Raw genomic sequence first — 14,375 nt, 5'->3', positions numbered from 1 at the left:
GAGCCTGACACGCACTGAACCCGGACACACTGAACCCGGGCACGCAGAACCCGGGCACACTGAACGCGGACTCGCACTGAATCCGGACACACTGAAGCAGGACACGCACTGAACCCGGACACACTGAACCCAGACACACTGAACCCGGACACGCACTGAACCCCAACACGCACTGAACCCCCACACGCACTGAACCCCAACACGCACTGAACCCCAACACGCACTGAACCCCAACACGCACTGAACCCCGACACGCACCGAACACGGACACACTGAACTCGGACACGCACTCAACTCGGACACGCACTGAACCCCGACACACTGAACCCGAACGCATTGAACCCGAATGCACTGAACCCCGACACACTGAACCCGGACACCACTGAACCCCGAGACACTGAACCCGGACGCACTGGAGCTCGACACGCACTGAACCCCGACACGCACCGAACACGGACACACTGAACTCGGACACGCACTGAACCCCGACACACTGAACCCGGACACGCTGAACCCGGACACACTGAACCCAGACACACTGAACCCGGACACGCACTGAACCCCGACACACTGAACCCCGACACACTGAACCCCGACACACACTGAACCCGGACACACACTGAACCCGGACACGCACTGAACCCGGACACGCACTGAACCCCTACACGCACTGAACCCCCACACGCACTGAACCCCAACACGCACTGAACCCCAACACGCACTGAACCCCAACACGCACTGAACCCCGACACGCACCGAACACGGACACACTGAACTCAGACACGCACTCAACTCGGACACGCACTGAACCCCGACACACTGAACCCGGACACACTGAACCCGGACACACACTGAACCCGGACACACTGAACCCGGACACGCACTGAACCCGGACACACTGAACCCGGACACACTGAACCCGGACACACTGAACCCGGACACACTGAACCCGGACACACTGAACCCGGACACGCACTGAACCCGGACACGCACTGAACCCGGACACACTGAACCCGGACACGCACTAAACCCGGACACGCACTAAACCCGGACACGCACTAAACCCGGACACGCACTAAACCCGTACAAACTGAACCCGGACAAGCACGTAACCCGGACACACTGAACCCGGACACAATGAACCCGGACACACTGAACCCGTACACACTGAACCCGGACACACTGAACCCGGACACGCACTGAAGCCGGACACGCACTGACCCCGGACACACTGAACCCAGACACACTGAACCCAGACACACTGAACCCGGACACACTGAACCCGGACACGCACTGAACCCAACACGCACTGAACCCCGACACCACTGAACCCCGAGACACTGAACCCGGACACGCACTAAACCCGGACACGCATTGAACCCAGACACACTGAACCCGGACGCACTGAACCCGGACACGCTGAACCCGGACACACTGAACCCCGACACGCATTGAACCCGGACGCACTGAACCCGGACACACTGAACCCGGACATGCACTGAACCCAGACACACTGAACCCGGACACGCACTGAACCCGGACGCACTGAACCCGGACATGCACTGAACCCGGACGCACTGAACCCGGATGCACTGAAGCCGGACACACTGAACCCGGACAATCTGAACCCGGACAGGCACGAAACCCGGACACACTGAACCCGGACACACTGAACCCGGACACGCACTGAACCCCGACACACACTGGAGCCTGACACGCACTGAACCCGGACACACTGAACCCGGGCACGCAGAACCCGGGCACACTGAACGCGGACTCGCACTGAATCCGGACACGCACTGAACCCCGACACGCACCGAACACGGACACACTGAACTCGGACACGCACTGAACCCCGACACACTGAACCCGGACACGCTGAACCCGGACACACTGAACGCGGACTCGCACTGAATCCGGACACACTGAAGCAGGACACGCACTGAACCCGGACACACTGAACCCAGACACACTGAACCCGGACACGCACTGAACCCCAACACGCACTGAACCCCCACACGCACTGAACCCCAACAAGCACTGAACCCCAACACGCACTGAACCCCGACACGCACTGAACCCCGACACGCACCGAACACGGACACACTGAACTCGGACACGCACTCAACTCGGACACGCACTGAACCCCGACACACTGAACCCGAACGCATTGAACCCGAATGCACTGAACCCCGACACACTGAACCCGGACACCACTGAACCCCGAGACACTGAACCCGGACGCACTGGAGCCCGACACGCACTGAACCCCGACACGCACCGAACACGGACACACTGAACTCGGACACGCACTGAACCCCGACACACTGAACCCGGACACGCTGAACCCGGACACACTGAACCCAGACACACTGAACCCGGACACGCACTGAACCCGGACACGCACTGAACCCCGACACACTGAACCCCGACACACTGAACCCCGACACACACTGAACCCGGACACACACTGAACCCGGACACACACTGAACCCGGACACGCACTGAACCCGGACACGCACTGAACCCCTACACGCACTGAACCCCCACACGCACTGAACCCCAACACGCACTGAACCCCAACACGCACTGAACCCCAACACGCACTGAACCCCGACACGCACCGAACACGGACACACTGAACTCAGACACGCACTCGCACACGCACTGAACCCAGAGACACTGAACCCGGACACGCACTGAACCCGGACACGCACTGAACCCAAATACGCAATGAACCCAGAGACACTGAACCCGGACACGCACTGAACCCGGACACGCACTGAACCCGGACACGCAATGAACCTGGACACGCAATGAACCCGGACACACTGAACCCAGACACGCACTGAACCCGGACACACTGAACCCAGACACACTGAAGCAGGACACACTGAAGCAGGACACGCACTGAACCTGGACACGCACTGAACCTGGACACGCACTGATCCCGGACACGCAGTGAACCCCGACACGCAGTGAACCCGGGCACACTGAACCCGGACACACAATGAACCCGGACTCAACAAACCCGGACACAATAAACCCGGATACACGGACACACTGAACCCAGACACGCACTGAACCCGGACACACTGAACCCAGACACACTGAAGCAGGACACGCACTGAACCCGGACACGCACTGAACCCGGACACGCACTGAACCCGGACACGCACTGAACCCGGACACGCACTGAACCCGGACACGCACTGAACCCGGACACGCACTGAACCAGGACACGCACTGAACCCGGACACGCACTGAACCCGGACACGCACTGAACCCGGACACGCACTGAATCCGGACACGCACTGAACCCGGACACGCACTGAACCCGGACACGCACTGAACCCAGACACACTGAACCCGGACACGCACTGAACCCTTACACACTGAACCCGGACACGCACTGAACCCAGAGACACTGAACCCGGACGCACTGAACCCGGACACGCACTGAACCTGGACACGCACTGAACCCGGACACGCACTGAACCCGGACACGCACTGAACCCGGACACGCACTGAACCCGGACACGCACTGAACCCGGACACGGACGCAGTGAACCCGGACGCACTGAACCCAGACACGCACTGAACCCCGACACACTGAACCAGGACAAGCACTGAACCCGGACACACACACACTGAACCCGGTCACACTGAACCCGGACGCACTGAACCCCGACACGCACTGAACCCAGACACGCACAGAACCCAGACACACACAGAACCCGGACACGCACTGAACCCAGACATACTGAACCCGGACACGCACTGAAACCAGACACACTGAACCCGGACACGCACTGAACCCGGACACGCAATGAACCCGGACACGCAATGAACCCGGACACGCAATGAACCCGGACACGCAATGAACCCGGACACGCAATGAACCCGGACACGCAATGAACCCGGACACGCAATGAACCCGGACACACTGAACCCAGACACGCACTGAACCCGGACACGCACTGAACCCGGACACGCACTGATCCCGGACACGCAGTGAACCCAGACACGCAGTGAACCCCGACACGCAGTGAACCCGGGCACACTGAACCCGGACACACAATGAACTCGGACACAACAAACCCGGACACAATAAACCCGGACACACTGACACGCACTGAACCCTGACACGCTGAACCCGGACACGCTGAACCCGGACACGCTGAACCCGGACACGCAATGAACCCAGAGAAACTGAACCCGGACACACTGAACCCGGACACACTGAACCCGGACACGCACTGAACCCAGAGACACTGAACCCGGACACGCACTGAACCCGGACACGCACTGAACCCAAATACGCAATGAACCCAGAGACACTGAACCCGGACACGCACTGAACCCGGACACGCACTGAACCCGGACACGCAATGAACCTGGACACGCAATGAACCCGGACACACTGAACCCAGACACGCACTGAACCCGGACACACTGAACCCAGACACACTGAAGCAGGACACACTGAAGCAGGACACGCACTGAACCTGGACACGCACTGAACCTGGACACGCACTGATCCCGGACACGCAGTGAACCCCGACACGCAGTGAACCCGGGCACACTGAACCCGGACACACAATGAACCCGGACTCAACAAACCCGGACACAATAAACCCGGATACACGGACACACTGAACCCAGACACGCACTGAACCCGGACACACTGAACCCAGACACACTGAAGCAGGACACGCACTGAACCCGGAAACGCACTGAACCCGGACACGCACTGAACCCGGACACGCACTGAACCCGGACACGCACTGAACCCGGACACGCACTGAACCCGGACACGCACTGAACCAGGACACGCACTGAACCCGGACACGCACTGAACCCGGACACGCACTGAACCCGGACACGCACTGAATCCGGACACGCACTGAACCCGGACACGCACTGAACCCGGACACGCACTGAACCCAGACACACTGAACCCGGACACGCACTGAACCCTTACACACTGAACCCGGACACGCACTGAACCCAGAGACACTGAACCCGGACGCACTGAACCCGGACACGCACTGAACCTGGACACGCACTGAACCCGGACACGCACTGAACCCGGACACGCACTGAACCCGGACACGCACTGAACCCGGACACGCACTGAACCCGGACACGCACTGAACCCGGACACGGACGCAGTGAACCCGGACGCACTGAACCCAGACACGCACTGAACCCCGACACACTGAACCAGGACAAGCACTGAACCCGGACACACACACACTGAACCCGGTCACACTGAACCCGGACGCACTGAACCCCGACACGCACTGAACCCAGACACGCACAGAACCCAGACACACACAGAACCCGGACACGCACTGAACCCAGACATACTGAACCCGGACACGCACTGAAACCAGACACACTGAACCCGGACACGCACTGAACCCGGACACGCACTGAACCCGGACACGCAATGAACCCGGACACGCAATGAACCCGGACACGCAATGAACCCGGACACGCAATGAACCCGGACACACTGAACCCAGACACGCACTGAACCCGGACACGCACTGAACCCGGACACGCACTGATCCCGGACACGCAGTGAACCCAGACACGCAGTGAACCCCGACACGCAGTGAACCCGGGCACACTGAACCCGGACACACAATGAACTCGGACACAACAAACCCGGACACAATAAACCCGGACACACTGACACGCACTGAACCCTGACATGCTGAACCCGGACACGCTGAACCCGGACACGCTGAACCCGGACACGCAATGAACCCAGAGAAACTGAACCCGGACACACTGAACCCGGACACACTGAACCCGGACACGCACTGAACCCAGAGACACTGAACCCGGACACGCACTGAACCCGGACACGCACTGAACCCGAATACGCAATGAACCCAGAGACACTGAACCCGGACACGCACTGAACCCGGACACGCACTGAACCCGGACACGCAATGAACCTGGACACGCAATGAACCCGGACACACTGAACCCAGACACGCACTGAACCCGGACACACTGAACCCAGACACACTGAAGCAGGACACACTGAAGCAGGACACGCACTGAACCTGGACACGCACTGAACCTGGACACGCACTGATCCCGGACACGCAGTGAACCCCGACACGCAGTGAACCCGGGCACACTGAACCCGGACACACAATGAACCCGGACTCAACAAACCCGGACACAATAAACCCGGATACACGGACACACTGAACCCAGACACGCACTGAACCCGGACACACTGAACCCAGACACACTGAAGCAGGACACGCACTGAACCCGGACACGCACTGAACCCGGACACGCACTGAACCCGGACACGCACTGAACCCGGACACGCACTGAACCCGGACACGCACTGAACCCGGACACGCACTGAACCCGGACACGCACTGAACCCGGACACGCACTGAATCCGGACACGCACTGAACCCGGACACGCACTGAACCCAGACACACTGAACCCGGACACGCACTGAACCCTTACACACTGAACCCGGACACGCACTGAACCCAGAGACACTTAACCCGGACGCACTGAACCCGGACACGCACTGAACCTGGACACGCACTGAACCCGGACACGCACTGAACCCGGACACGCACTGAACCCGGACACGCACTGAACCCGGACACGCACTGAACCCGGACACGCACTGAACCCGGACACACTGAACCCGGACACGCACTGAACCCGGACACGCACTGAACCCGGACACGCACTGAACCCGGACACGCACTGAACCCGGACACGCACTGAACCCGGACACGCACTGAACCCAGACACACTGAACCAGGACAAGCGTACACTGAACCCGGACGCACTGAACCCAGACACGCACTGAACCCCGACACACTGAACCAGGACAAGCACTGAACCCGGACACACACACACTGAACCCGGTCACACTGAACCCGGACGCACTGAACCCAGACACGCACTGAACCCCGACACACTGAACCAGGACAAGCACTGAACCCAGACACGCACTGAACCCAGACACACTGAACCCAGCACACTGAACCCGGACACGCACTGAACCCAGACATACTGAACCCGGACACGCACTGAACCCAGACACACTGAACCCGGACATGCACTGATCCCGGACACACACTGAACCCGGACACGCACTGAACCCGGACACGCACTGAACCCGGACACACTGAACCCGGACACGCACTGAACCCAGAGACACTGAACCCGGACACGCACTGAACCCGGACACGCACTGAACCCGGGCACGCACTGAACCCGGACACGCACTGAACCCGGACACGCACTGAACCCGGACACGCACTGAACCCGGACACGCACTGAACCCGGACACGCACTGAACCCGGACACGCACTGAACCCGGACACGCACTGAACCCGGACACGCACACACTGAACCCGGACGCACTGAACCCAGACACGCACTGAACCCCGACACACTGAACCAGGACAAGCACTGAACCCGGACACACACACACTGTACGCGGTCACACTGAACCCTGACGCACTGAACCCAGACACGCACTGAACCCCGACACACTGAACCAGGACAAGCACTGAACCCAGACACGCACTGAACCCAGACACACTGAACCCGGACACACTGAACCCGGACACACTGAACCCGGACACGCACTGAACCCAGACATACTGAACCCGGACACGCACTGAACCCAGACACACTGAACGCGGACACGCACTGAACCCAGACACACTGAACCAGGACAAGCACTGAACCCAGACACGCACTGGACCCAGACACGCACTGGACCCAGACACGCACTGAACCCAGACACACTGAACCCGGACACACTGAACCCAGAAACGCACTGAACCCAAACATACTGAACCCGGACACGCACTGAACCCAGACACACTGAACCCGGACACGCACTGAACCCAGACACGCAATGAACCCGGACACACTGAACCCAGACACGCACTGAACCCGTACACACTGAACCCGGACACGCACTGAACCCAGACACACTGAAGCAGGACACGCACTGAACCCGGACACGCACTGAACCCAGACACACTGAAGCAGGACACGCACTGAACCTGGACACGCACTGATCCCGGACACGCACTGATCCCGGACACGCACTGATCCCGGACACGCAGTGAACCCCGACACGCACTGAACCCGGACACGATCTGAACCCCGACGCGCGCTGAACCCCGACGCGCGCTGAACCCCGACGCGCGCTGAACCCCGACACGCGCGGAACCCCGACACGCGCGGAACCCCGGCACGAGCTGAACCCCGACACGCGCTGAACCCCGACACGCGCTGAACCCGACACGCGCTGAACCCCGACACGCGCTGAACCCCGACACGCACTGAACCCGGACACACACTGAACCCGGACACGCACTGAACCCAGAGACACTGAACCAAGACACGGACTGAACCCCGACACGCACTGAACCCCGACACGCACTGAACCCCGACACGCACTGAACCCCGACACGCACTGAACCCAGAGACACTGAACCCGGACACACTGAACCCGGACACACTGAACCCTGACCCGCACTGAACCCAGAGACACTGAACCCGGACACACTGAAACCGGACACGCACTGAACCCAGACACACTGAACCCGGACACGCACTGAACCCGGACACGCACTGAACCCGGACACGCACTGAACCCGGACACGCACTGAACCCGGACACGCACTGAACCCGGACACGCACTGAACCCGGACACCCACTGAACCCGGACACCCACTGAACCCGGACACGCACTGAACCCGGACACGCACTGAACCCGGACACGCACTGAACCCGGACACGCACTGAACCCGGACACGCACTGAACCCGGACACGCACTGAACCCGGACACGCACTGAACCCGGACACCCACTGAACCCGGACACCCACTGAACCCGGACACCCACTGAACCCGGACACCCACTGAACCCGGACACCCACTGAATCCGGACACCCATTGAACCCGGACACCCACTGAACCCGGACACCCACTGAACCCGGACACCCACTGAACCCGGACACCCACTGAACCCGGACACCCACTGAACCCGGACACCCACTGAACCCGGACACCCACTGAACCCGGACACGCACTGAACCCGGGCACGCACTGAACCCGGACACGCACTGAACCCGGACACGCACTGAACCCGGACACGCACTGAAACCGGACACGCAGTGAACCCAGACACGCACTGAACCCAGACACACTGAACCAGGACAAGCACACACTGAACCCGGACGCACTGAACCCAGACACGCACTGAACCCCGACACACTGAACCAGGACAAGCACTGAACCCAGACACACTGAACCCAGCACACTGAACCCGGACACGCACTGAACCCAGACATACTGAACCCGGACACGCACTGAACCCAGACACACTGAACCCGGACATGCACTGAACCCAAACACACTGATCCCGGACACGCACTGAACCCGGACACGCACTGAACCCAGACACACTGAACCCGGACACGCACTGAACCCGGACACGCACTGAACCCGGACACACTGAACCCGGACACGCACTGAACCCGGGCACGCACTGAACCCGGACACGCACTGAACCCGGACACGCACTGAACCCGGACACGCACTGAACCCGGACACCCACTGAACCCGGACACCCACTGAACCCGGACACCCACTGAACCCGGACACCCACTGAACCCGGACACGCACTGAACCCAGACACACTGAACCCGGACACGTACTGAACCCGGACACGCACTGAACCCAGGCACGCACTGAACCCGGACACGCACTGAACCCGGACACGCACTGAACCCGGACACGCACTGAACCCGGACACGCACTGAACCCAGACACGCAGTGAACCCAGACACGCACTGAACCCAGACACACTGAACCAGGACAAGCACACACTGAACCCGGACGCACTGAACCCAGACACGCACTGAACCCCGACCCACTGAACCAGGACAAGCACTGAACCCGGACACACACACACTGAACCCGGTCACACTGAACCCGGACGCACTGAAGCCAGACACGCACTGAACCCGGACCCACTGAACCCAGACACACTGAACCCAGACACACTGAACCCCAACACGCACTGAACCCAGACACGCACTGAACCCCGACACACTGAACCAGGACAAGCACTGAACCCAGACACGCACTGAACCCAGACATACTGAACCCGGACACGCACTAAACCCAGACACACTGAACCCGGACACGCACTGAACCGAGACACGCACTGAACCCGGACACGCACTGAACCCGGACACGCACTGAACCCGGACACGCACTGAACCCGGACACGCACTGAACCCGGACACGCACTGAACCCGGACACGCACTGAACCCGGACACCCACTGAACCCGGGCACGCTCTGAACCCGGGCACGCTCTGAACCCGGGCACGCTCTGAACCCGGGCACGCTCTGAACCCGGGCACGCTCTGAACCCGGGCACGCTCTGAACCCCGACACGCACTGAACCCCGACACGCACTGAACCCCGACACACTGAACCCGGACATGCACTGAACCCGGACACACTGAACCCGGACACACTGAACCCGGACACACACTGAACCCAGACACACACTGAACCCAGACACACACTGAACACAGACACACTGAACCCAGACACACTGAACCCGGACACGCAGTGAACCCAGAGACACTGAACCCGGACACACTGAACCCGGACACGCACTGAAACTGGACACACTGAACCCGTACACACTGAACCCGGACACGCACTGAACCCGGACACACTGAACCCGGACACGCACTGAACCCAGAGACACTGAACCCGGACACGCACTGAACCCGGACACGCACTGAACCCGGACACGCACTGAACCCGGACACGCACTGAACCCGGGCACGCACTGAACCCGGGCACGCACTGAACCCGGACACGCACTGAACCCGGACACGCACTGAACCCGGACACGCACTGAACCCGGACACGCACTGAACCCGGACACGCACTGAACCCGGACACACTGAACCCGGACGCACACTGAACCCCGACACTCTGAATCCGGACACACACTGAACAGGGACGCACTGAACCCAGACACACTGAACCCGGACACGCACTGAACCCTGACTCACTGAGCTCGGACACACTGAACCCGGACACACTGAACCCGGACACTGAACCCGGACATACTGAACCCGGACACACTGAACCCGGACACGCACTGAAACCGGACACACTGAACCCGGACACGCACTGAAACCCGGACACACTGAACCCGGACACGCACTGAACCCGGACACGCACTGAACCCGGACACGCACTGAACCCGGACACGCACTGAACCCGGACACGCACTGAACCCGGACACGCACTGAACCCGGACACGCACTGAACCCGGACACGCACTGAACCCGGACACGCACTGAACCCGGACACGCACTGAACCCGGACACGCACTGAACCCGGACACCCACTGAACCCGGGCACGCTCTGAACCCGGGCACGCTCTGAACCCGGGCACGCTCTGAACCCGGGCACGCTCTGAACCCGGGCACGCTCTGAACCCCGACACGCACTGAACCCCGACACGCACTGAACCCCGACACGCACTGAACCCCGACACGCACTGAACCCCGACACACTGAACCCGGACACACTGAACCCGGACACACACTGAACCCAGACACACACTGAACACAGACACACTGAACCCAGACACACTGAACCCGGACACGCACTGAACCCCGACTCACTGAACTCGGACACACTGAACCCGGACACGCAGTGAACCCAGAGACACTGAACCCGGACACACTGAACCCGGACACACTGAACCAGGACACGCACTGAATCTGGACACACTGAACCCGTACACACTGAACCCGTACACGCACTGAACCCGGACACGCACTGAACCCGGACACGCACTGAACCCGGACACGCACTGAACCCGGACACGCACTGAACCCGGACACGCACTGAACCCGGACACGCACTGAACCCGGACACACTGAACCCGGACGCACACTGAACCCCGACACTCTGAATCCGGACACACACTGAACAGGGACGCACTGAACCCAGACACACTGAACCCGGACACGCACTGAACCCTGACTCACTGAACTCGGACACACTGAACCCGGACACACTGAACCCGGACACTGAACCCGGACATACTGAACCCGGACACACTGAACCCGGACACACTGAACCCGGACACGCACTGAAACCCGTACACACTGAACCCGGACACGCACTGAACCCGGACACGCACTGAACCCGGACACGCACTGAACCCGGACACCCACTGAACCCGGACAGCCACTGAACCCGGACACGCACTGAACCCGGACACCCACTGAACCCGGACACCCACTGAACCCGGACACCCACTGAACCCGGACACCCACTGAACCCGGACATGGACTGAACCCGGACACGGACTGAACCCCGACACACATTGAACCCCGACACACATTGAACCCAGACACACTGAACCCCGACACACTGAACCCCGACACACTGAACCCGGACATGGACTGAACCCCGACACGCACTGAACCCCGACACGCACTGAACCCCGACACGCACTGAACCCAAACACTCTGAACTCCCACACCAGGAGCACAAAAGTCACAATATGAGAATACAAAGTCAGACACTTTAAAACAAATCTCCTTCCTCCACGTTATTTCTGTCCAACGGTGCGGAGACATCCATTATGTTATTCTGCTACAGGCAGGGCTGTGTTTAAAGTGTCTGGGCCCTTTAAATTGCCAAGTCTAACACCTGTAAATAAAGACGGCCGGGGTTCCCTTCCACCAATCACATCGTGCGGGCTTAAAGGGACAGAGCCGCTCAATTGCTGTTCACTTCGGGACCGATGCCAATTATTACACACAATGTACGACCCAGAAACAGGCCATTCGGCCCCACGGGTCCGTGCCGGTCTTTATGCTCCACACCAGCCTCTTCACACCGTCTGCATCTCACCCCTTTATTCAATCCCTCTCCCTCATGTGCTTATCCAGTTTCTCCTGAAATTCCCTGAAGCTCGGAAGCACTAAGCATTTTAAGATCTGCATGCCTGACAAAGTGTGACGTCCGCACACATTACTGGTGAGCATCCTGTTGCTCAGTGATAGGACAAGACCATTCTACCAGGCCATGCAGCATATTATTGTGCTGCCTGTATGTCCCGTTAAAACTATAGAGTGTAAACATGTCAGAGTGGCGTCGGCCCGAGGTACAAACGAGGCCTCTGCCCCGGGTACAGGCGTGGCCTCTGCCCCGGGTACAGGCGTGGCCTCTGCCCCGGGTACAGGCGAGGCCTCTGCCCCGGGTACAGGCGAGGCCTCTGCCCCGGGAACAGGCGTGGCCTCTGCCCCGGGTACAGGCGTGGCCTCTGCCCCGGGTACAGGCGAGGCCTCTGCCCCGGGTACAGGCGTGGCCTCTGCCCCGGGTACAGGCGTGGCCTCTGCCCCGGGTACAGGCGTGGCCTCTGCCCCGGGTACAGGCGTGGCCTCTGCCCCGGGTACAGGCGTGGCCTCTGCCCCGGGTACAGGCGTGACCTCTGCCCCGGGTACAGGCGTGACCTCTGCAGATTCTTGAGCTTCATCTAGTGTGATGCCCGTGGACCCCCAGACCAGCCTGTGAACTCCCTCCCTCACCGCGGACCCCCTCCCTCATCGCGGACACCCTCCCTCACCGCGGACACCCTCCCTCACCGCGGACCCCCTCCCTCACCGCGGACCCCCTCCCTCATCGCGGACACCCTCCTTCACCGCGGACACCCTCCCTCACCGCGGACCCCCTCCCTCACCGCGGACCCCCTCCCTCACCGCGGACCCCCTCCCTCATCGCGGACCCCCTCCCCCACCGCGGACCCCCTCCTTCACCGCGGACCCCCTCCTTCACCGCGGACCGCGGACCCCCTCCCTCACCGCGGACCCCCTCCACACCGCGGACCCCCTCCCTCACCGTGGACCGCGGACCCCCTCCCTCACCATGGACCCCCACCTTCACCGCGGACCGCGGACCCCCTCCCTCACCACGGACCCCCTCCCTCACCGCGGACCCCCTCCCACACCGCGGACCCCCTCCCCCACCGCGGACCGCGAACCCCCTCCCTCACCATGGACCCCCACCTTCACCGCGGACCACGGGCCCCCTCCCTCACCACGGATCCCCTCCCTCACCGCGGACCCCCTCCCTCACCGCGGACCGCGGACCTCCTCCCTCACCGCGGACCCCCTCCCTCACCGCGGACCCCCTCCCTCACCGCGGACCCCGGACAGATGTGAACTGAAGCAGGTGGCACCGCGCAGGGAGTGACTGCTCCGGGTCTCTCACGGACACGGCCGGACCAGGGACACACCTACC

At 61.2% G+C, this 14,375-nt stretch overlaps 1 protein-coding gene across 5 annotated transcripts in view; it reads right to left on the bottom strand.

Moving 5' to 3' along the window:
• The window catches only part of vav2 (vav 2 guanine nucleotide exchange factor), a 512,235-nt gene that overhangs the window by 324,913 nt on the left and 172,947 nt on the right, over positions 1-14,375 (bottom strand). For 4 of the 5 annotated variants that reach the window (XM_070862795.1, XM_070862797.1, XM_070862799.1 and 1 more), the window contains exon 7: position 14,375. This exon is cut by the window's right edge and continues 68 nt beyond it. The exons of the other annotated variant lie outside the window; for it this stretch is intronic. In XM_070862795.1, coding sequence (XP_070718896.1) covers position 14,375 — 1 coding nt within the window. The remainder of the gene's footprint in view (positions 1-14,374) is intronic. 5 annotated transcript variants of the gene reach the window in all.

This window comes from Pristiophorus japonicus, chromosome 20, assembly GCF_044704955.1.
Source record: "Pristiophorus japonicus isolate sPriJap1 chromosome 20, sPriJap1.hap1, whole genome shotgun sequence".
NCBI classification, from domain to species: Eukaryota; Metazoa; Chordata; class Chondrichthyes; family Pristiophoridae; genus Pristiophorus; species Pristiophorus japonicus.
Note: the sequence above shows the minus strand (reverse complement) of the source record. Positions and strands in the feature narration are given on the sequence as shown.